The sequence below is a fragment of the Xenopus tropicalis genome, chromosome 3 (assembly GCF_000004195.4).
Source record: "Xenopus tropicalis strain Nigerian chromosome 3, UCB_Xtro_10.0, whole genome shotgun sequence".
Lineage (NCBI taxonomy): Eukaryota > Metazoa > Chordata > Amphibia > Anura > Pipidae > Xenopus > Xenopus tropicalis.
Window position 1 is genome coordinate 104,223,981 of NC_030679.2, and position 27,053 is coordinate 104,251,033.

The 27,053-nt window shown below is 36.2% G+C and overlaps 1 protein-coding gene across 3 annotated transcripts in view; it reads right to left on the reverse strand.

Annotated features, from left to right (window-relative positions):
* Positions 1 to 27,053, reverse strand: part of fam227b (family with sequence similarity 227 member B) — a 133,696-nt gene that overhangs the window by 8,757 nt on the left and 97,886 nt on the right. For all 3 annotated transcript variants that reach the window (XM_012959482.3, XM_004912606.4, XM_031899198.1), the window contains 5 exons: positions 14,112 to 14,215; positions 9,978 to 10,138; positions 5,122 to 5,199; positions 4,933 to 5,007; positions 3,645 to 3,705 (listed from right to left, as the gene is read on the reverse strand). In XM_012959482.3, coding sequence (XP_012814936.2) covers positions 3,645 to 3,705; positions 4,933 to 5,007; positions 5,122 to 5,199; positions 9,978 to 10,138; positions 14,112 to 14,215 — 479 coding nt within the window. The remainder of the gene's footprint in view (positions 1 to 3,644; positions 3,706 to 4,932; positions 5,008 to 5,121; positions 5,200 to 9,977; positions 10,139 to 14,111; positions 14,216 to 27,053) is intronic.

Consider the following 27,053-nt stretch of genomic DNA (forward strand, 5'->3'; position numbering starts at 1 on the left):
GCGTAAAAAGTTGCGCATTTTGCGTAGCGTTAAAACTTACGCAAAAAATGCGCAACTTTTCGCGTAAGTTTTAACGCTACGAAAAATGCGCAACTTTTTACGCAACTTTCGTAATGGATACGAAAAACTCGCGTTTTTATGCAAAAATCGTATTGGTAACGAAAAATTCGTACAGAATCCGAAAAAATCGCAAAACATACGAAAAAGTCACAAAATGTTCGTTTTCAAGTCGGAACTTTTCCAATTCGGGTCGGATTCGTGGGTTAGTAAATCAGCCCCTTAGTCAGTGGCAGAAGTGTATGTAGGTTCATGAGATTTTTAATCTGAGGTAAAAGAACTAAACAAATTAGTTAATTAACAAACCCCAGTATGTCACAATAAGTTGTGAGTGGTTGGGGTTACTATTCACTCAAACTATGTACTGTATGTTGGTAGCGTGTGAATAGTGTAACTAGAGGCTGTTACTTCAGGGCCCACCAGGATATAAAGCCAAAGGGCTTTTTCATTTTGTATATTTAGAGACTTCTTCTGCATACCTATAAAGCCACCTTTTAGTCCCACAGGGCATTACCTACAAGATAAATAAAAAGTACAAGAAATGGGAAGGGGAAAATCTCAAAAGCTTAATTTTTTAAATCACTGTGAGCTTGTTGCAGGCGTTATATATCTATTTATGGCGCATCTTAGGCCATGCCCTTTGGGACTAGATATGTGGCTACAGGAAAAGTTGCAAACACTGTGTACTGAGTTTTTGTTTTTATTTCTTTATTTTTAAATTCAGGCATTTTTATTGAAAATCAGTTAAAACAACAGTTATTAACAGTGTATAGTACAATTCTCATGGTCAGCTTTACAGAGTGCAAAGATATTGTTAGAGTGAAGATAGTGAATGTGACAGTAGGCCCACTACGGAATTCTGCACTGTCTGAAAAGAAATTACTTACTGACTAAGCCCTTTCCAGTAGATATTGTATTTACCTTCTATGTGACCAGTCCAGCCACTTATACCTTATTTTCTCATATTTTTGTACTTGTTTTGTATATGAGGTTTTCAAGCACACAAATGTTTAATTTCTGAGATCCACTGAGGGATGGTGGGGGGTATGGACTCCTTCCATTTTCATGTAATCAGGCTAAAAACAGAGCTTTTTTTTTTTTTAAAAACACTTTGATGATTCATAAACGCCTCCTGTATTCCTACACCAAATAATGATACTCGTGGGGTTTTGGGAAGTTGCACCTTTAGGACTGTATCAAGAGTGTTAAAAATTTCCCTCCAGTGTGTTGTGGGGGCTGTGCACTCCCATAACATACAGTCATGGCCCAAATTTTTGGCACCCCAGAAATTTTTCCAGAAAATCAAGTATTTCTCACAGAAGAGTATTGCAGTAACCAGGCCCGGATTTGTGGAGAGGCCACAAAGGCCCGGGCCTAGGGCGGCAGAAACCTAGAGGCGGCATGCTGCCCCGCCGCACAAAGATCTAAAAATTTGCATTCCCATACGGAGCAATGGGGACTTCTCCCCACTGCTCCGTATGCTAGTTTGGCCTATGGCGCATGCACCTCTCACCGGGAATTTTGGACCACTCGTCATCTAGTTGGCCTATATTATCTTCCCATTTATCCACAAGCACATTGAGGGGTTTATCTTACAGTTTAGAGCATAACCTGGAGATGAGGCCTTTCGTTGAACCTTGAATTAAAGAATCAGTAAGCAAATACTGGGCTAACTAAATAGTACTTTTATTAATTTACACTGTTAAGCAGCTTGTTCAAATATATAATGGTAAGTTGTTGTTCAAATGTATTAAAATAAATCACTGTGCCCCTTTTGCCAATGGTTAGGATGCCACACCGTTCCTATATAAGGTTTTTCCCTAGCTTGGCAATATCAGGGATTATTATTGGTAGTAGTAAATAATAAAATAGTATTATTATTAGTAGTAAACTGCATTATTTGCACTGCCTTCTGCCAAATCTGTTTCATAAATAGTATTACTTGGTTTACATATGCTCAGGGGTTTGTTTATGACTAACCACTGAAACAGGGTACAGCTAAAGCCAAGCAATGTGCTGTGTAATTGATACAGTGACTAATGGGCTGTTTCTTCTAACCGTGCTGCTAAGTGGCTCAGTTGAGCTGCAATGTAGTACAGGGAGACGTTTGGGAAAGAAACACCCCCTTGGAATTTGCACTTAGTCAAGTGTTTAAGCTCAGGTGGGGACAGGAACCAGCTCAGATTTATTGTCCAAAGTATCTAAGGTACTGAAGGACTTTTTAATTTGACAGGGGGCTTGTAAAAGGACATAGGTTAATTTAGGAAGTGTCATTTTTATGAGTTCCTTCCCTTTCTCCCACCTGCCTGTCTTCAAAATTGGGGTTCTGTTCAATTGCTTGTGCAAATGGCTCCATGGCTAGAGTGAAGAGCAGAGGAGACCCATTTGCAAAAGCCAGGACAAAAGTTAAAATGTTCCAGAATGCGCTAAAGATATAGCCATTCAACAGAGTTGAATGCTTTAGTAATATCTAAAGCAGCCACAGCTCTTTGACCGCAGTTATCATGTTTAGTGGTTTAAAGTTTAATTAAAGCCTTCTTATATTCAAGGCTGTGGCTTTACCTGGCATAAAGCCAGTTTGGTCCTCAGAAATTATCATAGAAAGAGTTTTGGTCACTCTCAGAGCCAGCATTTTCAACAATTTAATATCTGTAGGCAAGAGGGAAATCGGGCAGTATGCATCCATGTGTGTGGGGTAATGAAAGTGAAATTGCCCTTTAAGATGCAAGCCTCAGTTCCCACAAGAGACCTGTTTATCTTATTAGTTACAATTGTATCTCAGTGCAGGGGTTGAGTATTCTGGGCTCTCTGCCAAAAGCTACGTATCTAATTAAGTTTGAGAAACTTGTATGCAGAATATGTACCTTTGTATTCTGTTGCCAGTTAGGGGAACATGATAAGGTATTCACACCCTTTAGTCCCAAAATTAGGTGGTTAATCAAGGCTGAACCCCCGTAGTTGAAAAATATATCTGAAAGCAATAGGCCTCTTTGCTAAATCAACTAGATGGAGAACATAATAATAATAGGAATGAAAAAGTGTATTGACATAAAGGGAAATCTCTTTGTTTGTACTGGCTGAGTATAAAAGAATAAATGATTTTGTACTATAAAATTAGCTTTCCAATGGTTGACTGATTCAATATCAGTATCCAACATTATTTGTTGACATCCCGAGGTCTGAAATCTGTCCACCTGCTGCAAGAATCTTTTGCCATACCACAAACAGGATGCAACAGGGAAAACCAACTTACTTACTTTTGTCATTTCCACTGACCACACTGCGCTACATTAGAAGGTTCCAGGGTTCCGTGCGTGACCTGCATTTGCACTACTATTCTGCATCCTCAAATATCCTTAATTTTTCTATCCCCTCCTCTTCTTAGTACTTGTACTTTCGTTATGGTTCTATTCTTTTCCTATTGTTTATATAGTACACCATAAATCTGTTCAATTATAACGTTTGCTAAATTTTGACACATGCTCTATGTTTATTGATGCTAAGTAAGTAAACTTACCTCATATGTGTGTCAATTTGTAACATCTATTAAATATACAAATATTTATTTTCAAAAATTTGTGACCTACCAATTTATCCAACAAAAGTCCACTGTCCACTTTTACCCCTTTCAAGACCTCACTTTTCATCCTAAAAAAATGAAAGAATGTTTAGTTACATAAATGAAAAATAAAAGATATTATACTATTATTTTGTGTGAATGCCTACCACACTAAGAATTGATTTAAACACCCAGTAACATAAACATTTAACAGACCGAGGACATTTTTATATTACATACATAAGTAAGAGTCACTAACACTTAAGAATAATTTTAGATATGTGCTGGGAGTAGCTCGAAGCACACAAACTGAAACAGAACAATTTAATTTTTGCAAAAGATTTATTGCAGGCAGTGCAATGGTGGACTGGAGACTCGATTGCCATAGGTAGAGCCAAAATATGATATACAGAAATCTTGCAAATGCATTGCTATAACTGACTATAGTTTATGTAAACAAGCTGCTGTGTAGCCATGATGGTAGCCATTCAGTCTGAAAAAAAGATCAAGTTACATAGCAGACAGCAGATCAGCTCTATAATGGTGTTATACAGAGCATATCTGTTATCTACTATTTAACCAGTTCCATTTAGCCCTATTTCAATTGCCTCTTGGCTACACAGCAGCTTAATAATTTACACTATAAAAGTGTTTCTGAAGCTAAGGCACCAGTTTTAAGTGTGCATGACAACATGGACACACCGCCAGGCGGTAGCTCCAGAGTTCCCTTCATCAATAGGTGCAGCACACTTGAGACGCACATGTCACTCACATACCGAACACTGGTTCACTGGTTTTTAGAATTCTACATGTACAAATGTGAGATTAGAGCTTGCCAGAGAAACATTTTAGAAGCATATTTATCAATAGGTGATTTGATAAACATGCTTCTAAAAATATCATAGAAATGAATAGAAAGTGGGAGAATTTTTCTGTGGTAAACTCTAACATTTTGATAAATCTGCCCCTTAATGTCCCTAATACTTAATATCAGACTTTAGTTCCTTATATCATACATAGATAAATAAAACCTTTATTTCCATAGAGCAAAACAGGAAAGTGCTTGTAGGAATTCCGTGCCAATTTGTTCAATGCTTTCCATACTCAAACAATGCGCATTCATTTATGTACTTGGTTTAGGTGGTAAAAACAATGGCCCTAAGTATGAATACTTTTAAATGTCTATTATAAAAAAGGTTATACACTTTCTTTTTACAGATTAGAGGGCATTATTTTCAGATTAAAATTATGCCTAAAGTCACACATATCAAACAATTTTGGTTATTTCCTGTAGAATTTCCATGTTTATTACATACTTGTTAATGTGGAAGTTAACTCTCTGCTTTTGTTTCTGTACTTCAGCAATTTCATTTTGGGTTTTAGATTCCAACCTGCAAAAAGAACAGTAATGAAAACTGTTTTAGTCCGATTCATATTCATAAAACATATTCACCCTCTATATACGTGTGTGTGTGTAAAGATTACTGATAAAGAAGGGATCTTACATTGCATAATCTTTCTTTAGACTCTGCCTGAGTTTTTGAGTTTCCTTAATAATATCCTGATAGGTTGGGCCAACTGGCGTAATATATTTCTGGTCAAGGAAAACTTTTAGTTCAAGTATAATAATTTTAGAATAAAAATTGTAAGTTATACAATGTAATATCTATTTTTTTCAACATTTTTAAAACTTTCTGACTAAAATAAGAACAAAAAAAAAATAAGAACAATTGCTTATCAATAACCAATTAATTGATGCCAACTAAAAATATCAAAAATATTAAAGCATGCTTTAAGCAAATTTCAAATGAAATGTTAGGGTGGCATGGGGTAGCTAATGCTTCATCACCAGACCTGAGCTAAGAGATACTGGTACCCAATTTAAGTACCTCTCGACACTGCTCCTGCTTGCTACCCCCTTCACCTGACCTCACACTCGCTCACCCTTTCACAAAGGGCGGTAGAAGCGTAATGCAACGACAGCTCAGCACCAAAATGAACTAAAATAGCCTGTCATATCATAAGAGTCACAGAAGAGTCCACAGTATATAGTAAGTAAAGTACCCCCTATTGTAAAAGGATATAATAAGTCACCTTGGAGTTCCATGACCGGTATTAAAGCACAAGGCCAAAGGCTTGTAATACACAAGTTTTAATGAATCATGTGACAGAAATAACATCACATAGCACTGATGACATCACTGAGCACTGTTTATAAATATATCATTTATAGGATATTCATGGCTATTTCATCTAATAGAATATGAAAAGTCTTAATTCAATGAACATGTTTTTAAAAAGTCAAACAGCAATTTCACAACAGCCCCCCTTTCCTTAATTTTCCTAAGGGGTCACTTGTTACCTCCTAGCAGGCTAAACAAGATTAACTTCCAAAACACAAAACATTATTGACATTGTTTTTTTGGGGTTTTTTTTGGGAAAAATGCATATAGCCTTTATTGCACATATCACCAGAGCAGACTTCAGTATTCCCAAGCATGTGTCGGGTAGCTTGAGTAGTTCTACAATTGCTGACTAAAAGATGTCAAGTTAGATAATCAGATACAGTTATGGTTAATATCTGTTGATAGTACAAAGGACTAATTAATAAAAAAAAACTTATTTTAAATGTAATGGTCACAGTTTAGATTTTGTTGTGATTCTAAATCTTTAGCAAATTATGAAGAAATAACTTAGATGACAGAGTAATCAGTTGGAAGTGTATCTTCAGAAAAGTTAAAAATCGTGTGTATTGGGTCCAGGTTGGTTCCATAATGAAAAAAATTGTAGTTCTAAATTATCAAAAAATTGTAGTTCTAAATAATCATTTTCAACAGTTTCTAATGGTTTTAAAATTATTTGTAAAGGGAATTGCAGTTGAAAGCAGTGTTTATCCCTTTCCATTCTCCAAATCTGACCCTTAAAACAATGTACAAAAAGTCAGGCCTCCTTTAGGTCTTTAAATCAGCTTTAATCAGCTGGCTTGCTCCTGTTTCAGAAGCCAGAGCCAGGAGTGCAGAGTATAGCCAGACAGACACTGCTTCAATATCAAGTATATTTACAAATAACTTTAAAACCATTGGCACTTAGTAATTATTCTGAATATACACTAAAGAGTTGCTTAGAAATACATATTCTTTAACTATGCATATGAAAGGCTCACACACAGCAGTAGTAAGGGCTAAGAAAGAGACTTGACACTGGACAAGAGCCAGAGTTCTATTATTCAGTATCCAGAGATTTAATCAAACTTGTAGTCAGAAAACAGACAATGGTTATGTTAGGCAGCAATTAGAATAGTCAGGAACAGGCTGGAGGCCAAGATTTGGTGAAAATAATCATATATTACAATTTAGGGCCCACCCAGGAACTTTCCAAGACTTGATTTGCATGCAAAACATTCAATAAACCTAACAGGATTATTTTGGCACCAATGTTGATTCATGCAGCTTAGTTAAGATCTAATACAGGTATGGAACATTTTAGCCAGAATGCTTGCGACACAGGGTTTTCTGTATAAGGGGTCTTTCTGGAATTTGGTTCTCCATGCCTTAAGGCTGCTAAAAAATAATTTAAACATCAAATAAACCCTATGGAATGTTTTTGCCTCCAGTAAGGATTAATTATATGGTATCAAGCACAAGGTACTGTTTTGTTATTACAAAGAAAAAGGAAATCAACTTTCCCTAATTCAGAGCTTTCTGGAAAATGGGTTTCTGTATAACACATCCCATACCGGTACAAGGCACTGTGTTATTAGAATTCAATCATTTTTAAATATATTTTCTTAAAATGGACTCTACAGGAGAAGGGTTTCCTGTAATTCATGGCTTTCTAGATAACTGGCTCTGGTTAAGGGATCCTATACCTGTACAGCAGTGATCCCCAACCAGTGGTTCGTGAACAACATGTTGCTCCCCAACCCCTTGAATGTTGCTCCCAGGGGCCTCAAAGTAGGTGCCCATTTTTGAATTTCTGGCTTGGAGGCAAGTTTTGGTTGAATAAAACCCAGTGTAAAGCCAAACAGAGCCTTCTGTAGGCTGCCAGTCCACATAGAGGCTACTAAATAGCCAATTATAGCTCTTATTTGCACCCCAAGGAACTTTTTCCATGCTTGTGTTGCTCCCCAATACTTTTTCCATTTGAATGTGGCTCACGGGTATAAAAGGTTGGGGACCCCTGCTGTACAGGTATGGAATTTATTATCTGGAAACCTGTTATCCATCTCACATAGAGTCCATTTTAAGCAAATAATTCTAATGTGGTTTTTTTTCACTGTAATAATAAAACAGGACCTTGTACTTGATTCCAACTAAGATATAATTAATCCTTATTGGATGCAAAACAATCCTAGTTGGTTTATTTCATGTTTAAATGATTTATTAGTAGACTTACTGTATGGAGATCCAAATTATGGAAAAACCCCTTATCTTGAAAACCCCAGGCCACGAGCATCTGGATAACAGGTACTATACCTGTTCTATTATTTTGATTTGAAATAAATTTTTCTAATACCAAACTCTACAAGCTGAAATAAAAACTGATTTGGAACAGATATTTGCTGTTCTTTAAGATCATATATGTTTTTATTGTGCTTTAGAAATTTATCTGTACTGGCTTTTTATGTTCTGATAATTTTGTATGCACCTAGAACATTTTATAGAAAGACAATGAAAGACTGTGTTTAGTTAACAATTTTCATTTGTTTGAATTACATAATACAGACTATTGCAACTCTGTTGGTGGTCTCATTGTGTGCAAAAATAATGATCCTAATTTACAGTGTTTGGCAGACCATTTGCAATGTTACTTTTATGAGTATGTAGTCATCTTGTTACTCAAGCTTTCATTTCTGTCTTTAGATTTTGTTTGTCTCGTCTGCATGGATAACCACACTGGGACACATGCCATCAATGGCTAAATAAGTGCCTTTCCAAAACCTATTCAGCTTCATATTCATCCATCTCCAATGTGAGTTTTAATGTTCTGACTTATTAAGTAAAGTGACAGCTCTAATTGCAGCATTTTTTTGATAGCTGCCAAACCAGTCTGTGTCAATCCTAATGTATTCAGGTCACTTAATGATATTAGGTCACTTGGTGATAAAAATCTAAATATAATCCAGACTGGGACTAAGAGGAAATTAAGCAGAAACTTTGTATACAGTCTCAGGTTCATTTCACTTCTAAAAAAGTACATGTGTATGTGCTCCTGTGTAACAGCTTGTGTGATGTGGGATGGCCTACAAGCAGGATAGTTCTTTTGCACATTCAGCACAAATTCAGAATATTTATTCAGGGGCAACATGAACAAAGGATAGGAACAAGGTCAAATTGAAATAAACCTTGTGTAGACAGACAAAGGGCTGGTTCCTCACATCCTGATGAACTGCATGCGAAATACCTGGTGCACAAACACAAGGGAGTACTCATAGTAATACCAATTTACCAAAACAGAAATACAAATTTCACAAGAAGCCACACAATCCTTATACTATTTAAGCCCTCTTTCAAGTTACTTAACTGTTTTGTGCTTTATATGAACCAGATTTATCTCTAAAATAGATTTATGCTCCAAAAAGTATTTAGCAGAAAAAATAAAGGGGTTTACTTTAAAACAAAAACAAAAGGCAATAGTGTCTTCTTGTACAAAGTTTTTGGCTATTCAAAGTAAAAAAAATACCAATACATATCCATTTTTAATATTTAAAGCCATAGTAATAAAAAATTCAGGCGCCGTTTAATCAAATAATCACGGCCCCATGGCTAGCTATAGCCTCCAGATGGATATCAACAGCCATATCATTAACAACCATTGCCGAAATTCTAAAAAGAGTCAACCATAATAGACTCTTTGAATCGAGAATATCTTTTCTACAACACAAAACATTTTCATTGGGGCTTTATTATTTATCTTCTGACTCTTTCAAGTTTCCAAATGAGAGGCACTGACCCCAATAAACTATTGCTTCTGTGAGGCTCCATTTTTATTGTTATTGTCATTTTGTATTATTTATCTTTCCATTTAGGTGCTCTCCTGTCCATATTCTAGTCTTTCATTCAAGACACTGGTTGCTAGGGTAATTTGGGCCCTAGCGACCAGAAATTCCAAACTGGAGAGCTGCTGAACAAAAAGTTAAATAATTTGAAAACTACAAATAATAAGGAATTAAGACAAATTGCAAATTGTTTCTGAAAATCAACCTCTACATCATACTAAAAGTTAATTCAAATGTGAACAAGCCCTTAAAAAACTTTCTTTCTGAAGTCAAATATGTTTTAAGTGCCAAAAGCAACTTTCCAGCAGAGGTTTTTAGAGACATTTTATTAGAATTTGATTCTCACCAACACAAAAAGGATATGGTAACTGAGATATTTCAACATGCTTTACTTTATGATTCTGACCTTCTTCTTCACAACCTGGCAACTTATGCATCTTCAGGTAGTTGGATATTAGTGGGCTATGACCTCCAAGTTTAAAGAGTACATGATGAAATTCTGGTCCTGGACCAATACAGTGAGACTGGAAAACAACAAAATAAACAAATAAAAACATAAATTTCAATGCTTTCATTAACATTCTGTGTGGATACTTAGATATGAGTTTTGAAGACTTTTGGACATGTATGAAATCCCTGCAAAAAGAAAGAAAAATAGGCAATTGCACCAGCACCCAATCATAACTTAAATAAGAGGTGCAATCAGGGTATAATATACCTATAGCAGAACCACCACAAGCCAGAGCTATGGCTTCAGACCCTGAAACACACAATCAGTTATACATAAAAGCACAATCTTTATTGGAACAAGGAATAAGACTTGGTTAAACCCATTTAAATCAATCAACATCCCCCAAATAAGCCCATAATTCAAAACCGCCCCCACTTTTGCAAAGGTACAAAGTGTAAAGCCCTACTGGGATTGGAACAATATGGTTCACAGACACCCGGTTGCATCCAGATTCAAATAGAGTATCACCCAATTATAAAGGAACAGCCCCAGCAAAAGTCACAAATCCATTACATAAATACATTTAGCCAAAATGGTTCATCAATGTAGACCGCCAAAAAAAGGAATCAATACTCAGATATGTGTTGGGCAGTCTATAACCAGGGAGCGTGGGCTGGGGGGGCGCCATACTCCATACGTATCACCACCAGGCTTCGTCAGGAGGAGTCTTATTTCTTGTTCCAATAAAGATTGTGCTTTTATGTATAACTGAGCGTGCAGGTATGAAATCCCCAGCTTTATAAAGTGTACTTTTTGCAGTTTCAATTTAATATTTGGATCTTATCACAAAATATATGAATACAAATTACAAAACTAACCCTTCTTACACATTTTCTACTTTTAATATAAGTGGCATAAAAATTCCATAGTGAACTAAGTTCTAGACTTTACTTTTTATATGTAAACAATGAGCACCCTATAACCATGATTTCCTCACAGTGCAAATGCCATGGCTAAGGAACTGTCACAGACTCTTCATCCAATAAGTCTCTACACGCCTCCTCACAGCTAACTGTGCTTCTACTCCCTCTTTTTTCTACTAAAGCCTTCATTCAATACCCAACTATCTTTCCCAAACAATTTTTACAAAGTAAAGGACAGCAGAAGTATCAAAACAATAAACAGTTCTAAAATACAAAATTTCAAGCACACTACATAACCAGAAGGAATAAACATAAATATACAATCATTTGTATAACTAATATTCGTATATTTATATATTTACTCAAGGTGAACTTAAGGCGAAGTAATGCAGCCATTTATAGTCACTAAACTTTTATCTTTGCCGCGTTATTTTCTGGCCCATAAAAGTTCACAGAGACCACCCCAGGCAACTGTGTAATTAAGGTATGAGCCTTTCAGATAAGAGTACTTGATTCTGCTGTTTGTCTTATCAGATAGTGCTGTAATGCGGAACCAAACAATGTATCTTTAAAGGGCATTTAAACCCCCCCCCCCCACAAAAAAATTAATCAGTGAACAGCCTCTTTGAAATTTTTAAGCACCCGCCACTCCAGCTGCAATATCCCCTAATCACTTGGGATTTCTTCTCCTCCTCTAACCCACTCAGCCCCCTACCATAGGAGTTGACTTTGTTCTTCTCAACTCAAGTTACCAAACATGACCTCCAGACTAGCAGCCAATGAAGAGATGACACTCCTGATTTCCATAGAAACTCTGCTCTTGCTGTGCCCTCTGCTGGAGATACATGTTTTTTTTCTCTAAACCTAAAGTGTTTCAGGGCACAATCCAAGCAGCACTTTTAATATAAGTAAGTTCTGCCTATGTAAGCCTGCATTCTTCATTGCATGAATTTTACAGCAGACGTGCTGTTTGCAGATCAGTAAATGTCACTAAAAATGTGAGAGGGAAAATGGCTGCCAGGTAAAAAGCTGCCATTTGTTTTAGGAAAATGTGATGATGCTGCTGAACGGAGGGGATATATGCAGTACAAATGGTGTGGTTTGGGTGGGGGAGATGTGCCCAACTGATATACATGGTAGAAAACGTAAGGTTCTTTAATCTAATGTCCTGTAAGCGTGGTGCCTTTCCTCTACAATATTCTTTTATCACTTGGGTTAGTAGAGTATAGAAAGAATACCTTTTGCTACTTAACATTCTTTCAACAGTTAGAATCAGCATGCAGTAAATAGCAACAGCCATACATTTTTTTTATATTCAGTTTTGAAACACATGGGGCTAGCCATATTCTTCATTTCCCAGGGTGCCACAGCCATGTGACCTGTGCTCTTCAGTCACACTTTACTGCTGATCTGCAAGTTGGAGTGATTTTACCCCCCTCCCAGCAGCCAATCAGCTGAACAATGGGAAGGGAGCAAAATAGCAGCTCCCAGTAGATATCAGAATAGCACTCAATAGTAGAAATCCAAGATCAACTTGGGACTCCTCCAGTTACATGGGAGTAGGAGAAACAATAGGTTACCTGAAAGCAGTTCTAATGTGTAGTGCTGGCTCCTTCTGAAAGTTCAGACTCAGGCACAATGCAGTGAGATGGCGCCTACACACCAATATTACAGCTAAAAAATACATTTGTTGGTTCGAGAATACAATTTTAAATGGTAGAGTGAATTATTTGCTGTGTAAAAAGGGTAATTTATACACACACATACCTATAAAGACTTATCAATACACTCACATATATAATCTATATATACACAAGCAGACAGCTAAGATGACTACTTTTCAGTCTATTTACATTATTCGTTGGAGAATTAGAGCTATACTATTACTGTTACAGAGATCTCTTTGCAACAGCTGGGCTTCCTCAACAGGTATATCATGTACCCCAATTACACCATTCTAATTGCACAGCTCTATCTACACTAGCTTCTCCATAACACACATAACTAGCCACCCACCCTCTCTAGTTTAAATACTCCTCTTAGCCATTCTTTTTCCTAGTACAGCACACCCCCTTCCTTTGAGGTACAATCTGTTATGAAGATTAAAGATTGAAGATTAAACATATACATTAATATAAAGATATAGATTAAAAGATATAAAGATTGTATTGTGGTGTCTGCATTCCAATTGCACATCTCTAAACTAACTTCTTCATAACACTCTTACCTACCCAGCCACTCCTGTTAAATACAGAGCACCCCCCTTCTAATGAAGTGCAATCTGTCACGGCTATTTAGATTGTACCACAAGATAAATGCTAAGCAACCCACGAGAAAGCTTGATGCTGGAATGGAGTGGGTGTTGAAAGGTACACTTTTTTTATTAAAAGGTATCATATGAAACAACATAAAGTGAGGACATTGAGGGTCTGACCTATAGACTCTTCCCAAATATAAAATCTATTCACAGAATCACTTACAATAAATAAAGCTAGATCTCTGAAAAAAATGTTGATTGATTTCTCACCAAAGAACTAGTTATGTGCTAATAAATATTGGTAGGCAGCCTATTGGTCATAAAATGTGTTTTTTTTGGATATTTGTAATGACTTCTGGTGCAAAGTTGTAATCCGAATCTTGGCTAGATTTTATCTCTATTAATGCAACCCATCTGCGAAAAAGAAATTGAGCAAACTTAATTGGTATCATATTGAAATCGTGGTTCTGTCATCTAACTACAAATTACTGCTTTGGATTTGAGGTGCTTAGCTAACTAGATTGCTAGGCATACTACTAAAGCTGTTAGTGTGGGTCATTTACCTTATGTAATCTTCAATAAAATCCACAACTCCAAATAATATACTATACTATATATTATATTATACTCCAAAGACTTCAAATATCTCTTGGTGACTCTCTCACAACATATAATATGTATATTTGTAGATTGTAAGCCTTTTGGGCAGGGCCTTCTTCACCTCTTGTATCGGTTATTGATTGCTTTATTTGTTACTCTGTATGTCCAATGTATGAAACCCACTTATTGTACAGCGCTGCGGAATATGTTGGCCCTTTATAAATAAATGTTAATAATAATAATAATAATGATAATAATATTTGTACCTCTGTAGCATGTACATCTTTAACTTCATGCACTGATGAATGGTAGGTCTCTCTAGCCTTTTGAATCAGGTCATCCAAATTAAAGTTCAATTGCCATTCTCCATCTGTGGAAAAGAAAATAGTATTTACTCCATGTTTCAAAGTAGAAGGAATTGGCTACTGTATGTGATTCTGTTGTGGATGAATCACAAAGGTGCAAATGGTTATAATTTACTGTGATATTAGAAGCAGACGTTCCAGGCGGCCTGAGCATATTCTTGATTCAAGTTTAATGCAACCATTGTTGACATCATACATCTTGCACACATTCACTATTTGCTTTGACGACTGTGACTATTATTGTTAATATTCAGTGGTAATGTGGCAGAGTGAGCAGTATATAATAAGGAAATAGCTGACAGGCCAATGGAATTATTTATCCTATCTGACATATGGTTAGTTCAGATATAACACATACCTCTCTGGATAATTGCTATAAAATAGAAAAGTCTGCCATAAAGTGCGACTCTAATAATGCCTAATATTTTACATGAAGTTGAATATATTAGGAGTACAGGTATAGGATCTGTTATCTGGAATGCTTGGGACCTGGAGTTTTTCAGATAAGTAATGTTTCTGTAAATTGCATTACAAGTCTGCTAAAAATCATTTAAACATTAAATAAACACAAAAGGATTGTTTTGCCCCAATAAGGATCATGCAGCTTAGTTACCATCAAGTACAAGGTTATTATTACAGAGAAAAAGGAAATAATTTTTAAAAAATTAAATTTTTTTCTTAAAAAGGAGTCTATGGGACATGTTTTTTTTCCATATCTCTGAATATTTTGGATAACGGGTTTCCAGATAAGGGATCCCATACCTAAATATAAGTATTATAATATATATATAAAAATTCTATAGGTTGCTTAACTAATATGGATGCAGATGTGACCCAGGCAAATAACCAAGTAGATATTTGCTTTCATTATTCTAACACACTAGACCAATCTAAACTATTTCCTGAATTTGTACCATGAGTTACTTCCCCGCAGCAAGGTTTCAGTAATAGGTCCGACTACATTTAAAAGAAGGTCACATAGAGCTTAGAGCAGTGACCACCAATGTGGGGCTCATGAATAACACATTGCTTATCATACCCTTTGATGTTGCTTCCAGTGGCCTCAAAGTAGGTACCAAATTTTAAAAGGATTTTTTTTGGTGTACTTTTTATTTCTAAATTACACTATTTCTAAGTTTACATAGCAAATAATTCACTCTTCCATTTAAAATGATATTCTAATACCAACAAATGTATTTTTTTAGATTGTTACATTGGTGTGTAGGCGCCATCTCAGTGCATTGTGCCTGAGTCTGAGCTTTCAGAAGCCAACGCTACACATTAGAACTGCACTTCAACTTGCAGCACAGCAGTAAAGTGTGACTGAAGTTTATCAGAACACAGGTCACATGGCTGTGGCACCCTGGGAAATGAAGAATATGGCAGCTCCATGTAAAATTTCAAAACTGAATATAAAAAAACATAAGTTTTTAGAAAACGGATTTTAATGCAGCATTCTACTGAAGAAGCTCTATAAACTGATGTGTTTTGAAAAAAAAACATGTCTTCCCATGGCAGTATTCCTTTAAATATTTGGCTTGGAGGCAAATTTAGAAGCACAAAAAAGCTATGTTACTCCGAACAAGACATCCTGTAGGTTAGCAGTCCACATGGGGCTACAAAATAGTCAATCACAGCCCTTATTTAGAATCCTCAAGGAACTTTTTTCATGCTTATGTGGCTCACTAATACATTTTACATCTGAGTGCGGCTCACGGGTAAAAAATGTTGGGGATCCCTGGCTTAGTGCATGGGTTAGCCACAGCTTTGGTTAGATTGAGCATGTACTGGCAATGTTTCTCCTTTTTGTGTACAAATAATGTTTTTTTTTACCATATCTAGCAGCTGGTCAAATCCAGAATGTGGGTTAGACCAAGCGCTGGCACAAGGGTGCTTCTAGTAGCTGGTCAATGCCACAGCATGGGTTAGACTAAGTGCTGGCGACTCCTTTCCATGTTACATTAGCTTAGAGAACTGGCTTTATTGTGAAGCACACTGAGCAAAACGTTTTTGTTGAGCATCTCATTTATAAAAGTCGCAGTCACAGTACTGCAAAGATTGTATAGCCAAGAAAAACAGTATCATTTCCAGATTGGAAAAAAATAGAAATACAAGAGAATAAACATTATGTTTCCTAAAATCTGTACTGTCTATTTCAATAGTAATAGTGCTTGTGCTTTTGGTTTGATCTCTTCAAGGCAAAATAATTTAGCTGTGGGTCCAAAGTGAAGTCAGCTGCGGAAAAATGTATCACCAGAAAAGAAAACACAGATTTTGGAACCTATTGTTTGATCATAACAGGAAATAGATGGAAAAGAACCTTTAAATAATGACTGCAATAATTGTGAAAAGCTGCTGCCTCTCAATCAACAACAATATAATTTGGGTAACAGGAATGTTAAAAAAAGAACAATATCATTTGGTATAATGGTCCTTGGCCTGAACCAAAAGGCAAAACTGCACAGAGTATATTTTATTTCCCATAACATATTATTGTTCAGTTAAACATCTTCTAATCACAGTTCATAAGCATTAATGTGCTTCATTAAACACAAATATCTAATTCTAGTTCATACAACTCACTTCCTTGAATGTTGTCTTACAAACACTATGATAGATAGCAACCTTTTCCTACAGCATGGGGAATTTCTGGTATAACAGATGTTTGTGGAAAACCAAATTATATATAAATTATACTGTATAAGACAAAAGTCTGTGGGCTCCTTAGGCATGCTGGGCTCTGTAAAAATTCCCTTAAAATGCCACATCCAGCCTTTAGCTGAACAGCCCTCCTGCAATATTCATTATAGCATTGTGTAGACTAAAGCTGCTTTAGGAATGTTTTGGCCCATTAGCTGCTGCAACCCCTTGTAAACCAACAATAATGACTGCTTACTAATATCTACTTGTCACCATAGGATACAAGCACTATACTGTACTTACGCTCTAAACCAGTGATCCCCAACCAGTGACTCATGGGCAACATGTTGCTCACCACAACCCCTTGGATGTTGCTCTCAGTGCCCCCAAACCAGGTAGTTATTTTTGAATTCCTGACTTGGTGGCAAGTTTTGGTTGAATAAAAACAAGATTTACTACCAAATAAAGCCTCCTGTAAGCTGATAGTGTGCAGAGAGGCTACCTAATAGCCAATCATTGCTCTCCAAGTCTTTTTACATTTGACTGTGGCTCGCAAGCAAGAAAGGTTGGGGATCCCTGGTCTAAACCAATGTTATTTGTAATTGTAATTGACTATTTAATTTGTATATTATATTTGTCTTTTCAAATACTGCAATTGAACACAAAGAAGGCGCTCCTCCAGGATTCTGTTAAGAACACAAATCAATAATGTATCTGAATGATCAATCTGATACTGCAAGCTATACTGAGCACGGACCATCTACTATGTACAAGATCAAATATGCCTAAAACATTCAAGGTTATGGTGGTCACAACTTTTAATAGGTGGGTTTAAGAGCAGTTCTGAGAACTGTTTCACCCACTGGTCTTAGAACTTTGTTGCTGTATATTTGTACAGGTATATAAACTATTATTAAGAAACCTGTTATACAGAACACAGAAATATGTGAATAGTGAATATTATCATTTTTTTACTGACTTGCTTTTGTAATAATAAGGCAGTACCTTGTTCTTAGTGTTAACTAAGCTGCCATAAATCCAATTTGAATGCAAAACTATCCTATTTTATTTAATCTTTGAGCATTTCTAGTAGTTTAAAAGCAAAGAGTGCAAGCCATCTGCATAATAGATCCTCACCTGGTCTTCATGGCATGTAACTTGACAGACTGGAGTGTGCATTTATCTATATACGTAGAAAAAAGCAGGGAGTAGAAGGGTCTGTGTTTCTGCTTAATTCATAAATACAGGTATACGACCCATTATCCAGAATGCTCGGGACCAAGGGTATTCCGGATAAGGGGTCTTTCCGTAATTTGGATCTCAATACCTTAGGTCTACTAAAAAATCAATAAAACATTAATTAAACCCCATAGGATTGTTTTGCGTCCAATAAGGATTATTTATATCTAAGTTGGGATCAAGTACAAGGTACCGTTTTATTTCTACATAGAAAAAGGAAATCAGTTTTAAAATTCTGAATTATTTGATTAAAATGGAGTCTATGGGAGTCGGGCATTCCGTAATTCGGAACTTTCTGGATAACGGGTTTCCGGATAAGGGGTCCGATACCTGTACCAAAGTGTGGGAAACATATAGGACTGTTGTTTGGTTGACTTGGAGGGAAGGGCATGGCAGCAAACAATCTTGCAGAACTTAGCTCCACACACATTTTGATAGACGTCCTGCTATTACAATAATTATATCATACAAATGGCAAAGTATAATGTGATAAAATACCTTATTTATGATTGGGTGGAAACTACATACACTTTGAAACACTGTTTTATTAAACTAATGATTTCATTGCAGAGAGAACAACATTATGAACTTGTAAATATGTTTACAGTTTAGATTCAGAGAAATCATGTACATACTGTGAAAGATAACGTCATTCTTAATCACCTGGGGAGTACTGACTTCTCCTTCCATCATAGATATGGTGGCTGAAAAACGTGTGCTGGCTTTTCCTGACAATTTTGTTTTTGATTTGTAAACTTTATCAGTGTTTTTAAAGCAAACACAACCAGTGCATGGTATCAGTACATTATACTGACATGCATATAAAACACTTATATTGTTTGTTGTTACTGTTCCTTTAAGGCATTTTTTTAAAGTTATTTTTTCCCTAGAATATGGCATTCTGTCTATAAAAGTCATAATCTAGTCAGGGGTTTATATATTCTGAACAATGTCAGTGGGTGAGACAAAGCTGCCTATAGACATGTGGGAATTTTTTTCAATGTTGGTGAGAGCACCATTTAAAGAGGAGTGAAAAAGTAACACAATTGGTTCATTTTCTTTATAAAAGACATTTCTAAAGATTAAAAAAAACTAGGCCATTTGAAAGAGTGAATCCACATGAAACACCTCTGCGCATGATAACGTGTAAGAAAGAATTATATTTTAACAATGCAAGTGCAGAAAAGCTTTAATATTAGTAGACATCGTCATAATAAATCATAGATATCATAATTAATCTTTTTATGAAAGACAAGAAACAAGGAGATTTTACTGTTTTAAAAGGTAAAAAAAAATGCAAAATATCTTCTTGAAATTCTGATTTTTAAGATGAGAAAGTAATTAGTGTGTTGGTTTTCATTGCATAATATTTGGAAATGGAAAGTTACTTATTCCCTGCTTAACTGGCCCACAATGGTAAATGGCATACAGGGAAAAGAGCGGCCACAACAATTAGAAAATACTATACATTTCTCAGAATGTTTTATTTCATTGGCACCAAAGTCAAAGTGTTCAGATGTGTGACAAGCAGCACAGGAATAAGGTTGGAATGACTTCTTCATTATAGCATGTTAGCAGGTGGTCATTGTTTATAAACGCTCAGAGATGTTTGCATCTTGTTTAAGCACTATTCCCTGAACATTTTATTTAATAACACTTTCTCCTATCCATCACATTTGTTGAGGGCCTCCTATATTTATCCTTGGATTGATGTGTTGCCTTTTATCAGTATCATTTATTTTAGAAGAAAGGTTGGACGTTAAAGTCATGTCTAAAGAATGTATTACAGGCAGAGAAAAATTTCCAAAAATTATATCATGCATCACTCAATACTTAAAACAACAGCAAGAACAGCACCTGTTGGTAAAAAACAACTTTAACAATAGAAATAAGAATTGCACTTACAAATTAGTTAATTGAGAAGAAATGTTAAATCAAAACAATTTCAGTGTTATACTGTAAAAGGGTAAAATCAAACCCAGCACATTATATAGTGAGGGCTGGTACTGGTATATTTAGCACATTAAACATGCAGTGGTTTATGTCATGCTTAGCACATAAACCCTGAGATCAATGGGTAATGTTTAGCCTGGTACATTTTCCAGTGAGAGCAATCGGTATCTCCATCCCAAACACAATGTATAGCACAATATATAGTAAAACCAATGAGTAATGGCATCTCTGTCGCAATATACAGTGCAAACAATGGGACGCCTAGTGAATTTATTAGATTTATCAATCGAAAAAAATCAAGAAAATTCCAGGGAAGAATTCAGCAGCTAAAACCTAGCAAGCTCCTTCAGAAGTCAATGGAAAGTGTATTTTTAACATTCAAGTAAGCATTCTTAGCACATTTTTATGTTAAATGTAGTGGCAATTGACACCCCAAGACCTAGTGGGTCAAGAAAAATACCACCCACACCGACCCTATCTCCCAAACAATGCCCGACCCGGCCTGCTCCTCTATGGCAATTTATGTAAACATGCCTGACATGCCTCATCTCTAACTTCATGGAGAGGGCAGGGCGAGGCAGGCACCCAGTTAGGTCACAGGTACTGTAGGTAGGGTGGCAGGAAGACCTCTGCCTTTAGTTTTTATGCTGGAATTTTACAGGATTACCAGTAACTAATACACTGCTTGATAAGCACATGTTTTTATATGAAGATGCCTTGTCATCATGCATCATGGTTTATTTTATCACTGTCTTTTTACACAGAATGATAAATAGAACACATGTGAATATATAAACTATATATGGGCATACGCCCAGAAAAGCAGCACCAACATATTATACAATATTATATTGGCTAGATCAATAGTTCATGTCAGTGACAGCATAAAAGGTTATGTTTTGGATTTCTTCATGTTTTTTACAGTGATGTCAATATAAACAACATTATGTATACAATATAATATTTGTGTATAATCAATTACATTATTCATGCATTAATACAGATATCTAACATGATGATAATGATTTAATTTCTTTCCACAAGTATTATCAATACCTTGTTATTATTAGTTACTATTAACATTTGGCAATACTGAACACTATTGGACATACTTTTGAGACAGCAAAAGCTTTAAGTCACGCATCATTATTCTTTTCATAAGGGAAGAAAACTTTTTTTTTTTTGTTAAAAAGGTACATCAACCATATTGTATTTTCTTATTATTATTCACCAGATATTTGATATACATTTACAATGAATACAGACCAGCACAAATCATTAATCACAGTTCAAAAAGAAATGCCTTGCATCCCTTTATGAAAAGTGTATTGTAACAGCACCAGAGGCATTACCTTGAAGCACCTGATATTGCTAAGCCCGTTTTAGAACAGAGAACTGTTTAGAGCCAGTTTCTTTTCTCCATGATTTTAAAACTAGTAACCTGACACGGTAAACTCCAATTGTATTGATGTCACAACAATGTTTAGCACATATCCTATGCAAGTGTTTTCTTCCCCTGAGCCAGATGCGTAAATAGCAAAATGTTATTTAACTCAACCAACTTAATTCATATGCCAGTTGGTTTTTACCCAACAATTAGTACAAAAGCCAGAGGAACAAAAACAGTGATGTGCATAGTCAATACATGAATATGCAACTGAATATTGTGTGAATACTGGGGTTTGGGTTCCAAGATATCAGTTCTTTTATTTTCTAAACACAAAATTCTGTAAATCCATTGCAATCTGCCCATGCCAGACCCTTAAAGGACAAGGAAAGTCAAAATCTATTAAGCACACTATTAAATAGTACTACTATTGCTGTGTAAAAATGCTATATTCCTGGCTTGCCTTATGAAAGATTTACAGAGATACATTTACTAGAACCTACATACTTGTTTCAGTGAACAGCGCCGCCATCTTGTCCAGCATGTCACAGAGTGTCCCGTACCCCACAGCATGTCACAGAGTATCCTCCGCTCCGTTCATCGCTCACCTGCCACAAACCGCCCCCCCCCCACCCCCACAGCATGTTACAGATCATCCTCTGCCGGCAGCCGGGATTCTGAGAGAAGAAGTACCAAGTGGAGATACTTTTTTTTTTTTAAGTACAACACCACCATATATTTTCTGTCATAAGCATCCCTTGTAATTGCACATAAGCAAAAAATATCTATATTGTGGCATAGGGTGGCACAAAGGAACCAGGAGAACTACAGCAGTATGGCCATGTGATCATGAGGGAAGAATCCTGGGCCTGGGTCAGAAGTAAGAGACTCGAATCGCTGGAGGGTGCCTAACAGCTTGCCACTCCCATTTCTTTCTGCTTTAAATATAAAGTTAGCTACAGTCTGTGTGTATCAGGAAAGTACCCTGCACCCTGACTTTCGCTGTTGCTGAAGGTTGCATCTGCCGGACATCTAAGATGTTGTCCAGTTTTTTTAAAGAAAACGAAGCTCTCATTAGGATATTGGGTCCTGGGAAGCAGACATGTAGTTTTTAAAAAAGGCATTAGTGTCCCGTTAATGCAAGTACTATTTTAAGGCCCTTGGACATGTGCCAAGCAGAATAGTGTTATGTTGATACAGTATATTTTTTTGATGCATTGCTCTGGGCCTACTGCTACATTGCAAAAATAGAAAAAACACTTCTCTTTCAATTTCATATGTATGAGATAAATTTAACTAGTGTGCAATTATTTATAGTCTTACTAGTGCACTTCCAGGAAATACTCTATTAAATAGCTATTAACTTAATAAATATCACCACTTACAAATGTAATGCTCATAATGGTATTATAGTACATCAAAATGAAATGCCAAACAGTCATCTTATTGATTAAACAGAATGACTTACATAAACAAGTTTAAAGGTCATGTTTAAATGCCATGTTTGAGGCGCTTATAGCAAATTTATAGCCGTTGCTCGCCCTTGCACTTACCATAAACTTTCTAAAGTTTCATATAAACAGTACATTTTCTTGTTTTTTTTCCTCTTTCCATTTTTAAACTCAGTTCAACAAAAGCAGGATCAATATTTCTCCAAAGCTAAATGCTAATACGCTGCCTCCTACATTCCTACATGAGCAGTCAGGGTCTGAACTTTAATATTATTTTACTTCTTAATACTTCTGTGCATGGGGTCTATCAGTAATTTACAAATTTTCTTCAGTACAAGTAACTTCGAACCCTTTGGTGTGCTTAGACGCTGTGAATTTAGAGACACATATACATATTGGACAAGACACTGCAAATTTAGAGACACAAATACATATTGGACAAGTCATTGCTAGCCACTCCCATCTGGCGTGGTTTTGCGTCACTGAACGCTTTATCAGAGGAAGTTCTCCACTGATGAAGTGTTCAGTGGCGCAAAATGTGTCAGGAGGGTGTGGCTAGCATAAGGTATGCTGACTGGGGGGGAGACACTGCATAAGGGTATATTAAATTTTGTGATATTTGTGCATTTCTATATGATCTGCTGTGACATTATGCACTATTAAATACTTTCAGTAAGTTACAGCCCACTGGGTCTACTACCCCAGGGGCCCGGTCCATCCCCTGAGTGAGCATAAGTAGATGCGATTGGGGGAGGGCAGTTGGGACCAGCCCCCCATGAGCCCACCGGGTTTTTTCTCGGTCTCCTGCCGGCCCAATCTGACCGTGTACCTTGCTATATATTTGACATATTGTAAACAGTATGCAAGCCAATTTTGTGTTGCAGCCCAGAGGATGAAATTCCTGGCAATATAATTTACCCACTGGCGCCTTTACTTAAAACTGGCCACAATGCATAGCCAGATAGGCAGATTATAGTTTATATCCTATTCCCCAGAACAAACTGGAAGTTAAAAGTGTACAACTGACCTAGAGCACACAGCAATTTTAGCCAACAGAACCATCACTTATAATTTACCAGAACATAAACCAAGGCAAGGCTGTGTAAAATACAAACTTAAGACACTGGCATCTTCACATATAATTTCCAGAAAACATAATTTAAAGGAGGTAGAATTTTCTTGTAAAATTCAAATGAACACGCAAAAAAATTAGAGGTAAACTATACAACCACCCTAAACAACTGTTCTCTCTGGCCAGCTAAAAGCTCAAGTTAATGATGCAGGAAGCTTCTGTGCAAAAAATCTATTGCTTATTGTCCAAGGAGCTATAAAACTGAGCACATCAGGAGATGTCTCCTGCAACATTAACTTAAAGGCAAGCTTAAACGGGACAGATTCGCTCATCACTATCTGCCAGTGAGAACAATAGGGGTGCTAATTCATGATATTAGCAGTATTAAATGGCTAATTACATGAAAACTACTTATGGTGAGACTTAGGCTGAACATTTATTTGCCGTCCTAGATATACTTAGAACAATTGCTAAATGGTTGATACAAATATGTTTTTCTATAACTGTATTTTTATTATGAGCTATGGGGGTCGTGACCAGAGTTTGGCCTTCCAAGAAGGGCTTGAACTTAAAAATATCTGACAAACACTGGGAGTGTTAAATTACAGCCTCAATGCCAAAGGGGTTGTCAGGAGCTATCGCTTAATCCTACTCCAGGGAAATTATACTTTCTAGTTCCAAAACAAATTATATTTTCCATGTTCCAAACAACTTCTCCTACATAAGGGTAGTGTCCTACAGATGTGGCCCAAAATTTGTTTTAGGTGGAGGTGCCCCAGCCGAATAATGTTACATCCTGGTGTAAGGCGCACTACTTGGGTGGCACACTTCTCAGAACTATGGTTATACATAAAAGAGCATATTCAGTTCACATAGAAATGAGTATCTAGTGGCCTTATTTACCCTTAGGGCCTACCACAAAAAATAAAGATCAGATGTTAAAGTGTGTCTCCCCAAAAGTAAAATAAGCAGTATAGTGTAAATTAGATGCACAAAAGACTCATAAGCTTTTAAATATGGTTAAAATATTTTCTTAAGAAACATGATAAAACTAACAGTTTTAAACTTTGTTTAGAGTCACATGGGGCACTGACTTGCTGTTTCCCTGTAAGTACTATATTAAATGCTAAGCAACAGCAGCGCTGTTAGAAACACAGGCATGCATCTTGCATATTGTTTGTTAAAAGAAGCCAACATTTTTTTGCTGCTTTTCATATATTTGTGGTTTCATGTATCCCCAGCTAGTAAGGGGGTCCACAGTTATTCAAATTTAGGTGTAATTTAACTTATGCACTATATCCACATTAGCACTAAATATCTTCAGTGAACTTCCACCAGCGTAGTTTCAGGAACAATACATTTTCAAAGCAGATTCACAGAGATAATAAGAGACAGATGGGATACAAGCTCGGCAAACTACCATGGGATATGGAGATCTCACATCTGTGAAGCCCAGATGTTGGCTTGAAGTAAATGGGGTTACCATGGTAACCCATAACATTCTCTTCCAAGTCATCCAGAAAGCAGCCTGAAAGATTCTTCATACTGCATCTGTATCCTTTTGTGGGTTGCTACCTTTCTCCAAAAATGTCTTATTATAACCTAATTTAAAAAATGAAATAACTAGGTATAGTACAGATCCCTGTATATGCATATGGCTGACTTTAATCTGCCTGGTTAGCATTAATTGTACCCAGTTTAAAAGACTGTTCTTTTTTTTTTTAATAAAGAACACTATCACCAAAAAATGCACTTCATAATAAGTTTGTTACAGTAATACAAATGGAGCATCCATTTTTCCTAATAGACAGTAGATGATCATGATTTTCAGCAGCAAGATTTATCCATTTCCCAAAAAGGCATGCAAACATCTAGATACACCACTTACAATTTATATAGAAGCCCAACATTTATCTTTAGGTCTTGTGAAATAATGATGATAAAGTAAAGTAAAAAAAAAGAGAACTTTAAAGAGCAATTAAAAAAAAGCCAGGTGAGGTTGTTTTCACATCTCATTACACATCTCATTATAGATGTCCCCCGTCTGTTCCCATAGCAGCTCTTCTGCACACTTCACTGGAAGGAGAACCTGTGGAGGGTTCAAAACTTGCTAGAAGGATTATACCTACCAAATTCAAATAATGGCTTTATAAATGGTCTTAAAAATGTCACACCTATAAAATCTACGGCAGAGGAGGATCAGATTTTGGCAAACAATTTACGAGCAAGCTGGTAATTCAAGAGATTTCTTCTTTTTCAAATATCAACTATTTATTTTAAAATAGAATGAATGGTTCACTAAAAAGATTACAGTGACAATACCTGGGTACATTTTACCAGATAACGTCAGAGAGCAGAAATACACATAATCAAGTCTGTCGACTTGAAATGGATATGGCAATATCAAAATGTATTTACTGCCAAAAGAGCCTGTATACATTGCTAAGGTTCTGAGTTTGATTCCAACCATGGTACCATCTGCTAAGGTTTGTATGTTCTCCCTATCTCTGTGTTAGTGACCTCACAAATTCCAATAACATGCACTGGCAGATTAATATTTACCTACATAATGTGTATAATAAAATGATATCAGAAACATATGGGGAAAACAAAAAAATTAGGATATTAAAATCAGTGTTTTTCAGCTTTGTACCACTAATATCTGAGTACTGCAGTTATTATTCTATGTGGCCAAAATAAAGATCATAGAACATTTTGTTTTCTTCAATATCTTTCATATCTATACATTTATATTACAGCTGGTGTGATGAAACCTTAATATTAAATATTATCTCATCCTTACATCTCTTGCCAGTGTTCCACATGGCTTTGCAGTTACTCCTAGTTAACATTTGATATGTTTTAAGAAATAACTAGATGGCCAGACACATGAATAAATAGGGTAATTATTAGATGAAATAATTTTTTAAAGAAGGAAAGGTATAATCACTGGTAAGTGCCAAAATGTTACGTACTCCCCAGTAAGGGTAATCACTTACTTTATACCCTGGCCTGGGAGCTACCAGCCCAGGGTAGCTTCAAGCGATTGATCCTCTTCATGTACAGTAGTGCGAAAATGTCAGCTTTTTTTTTTTTTTGTC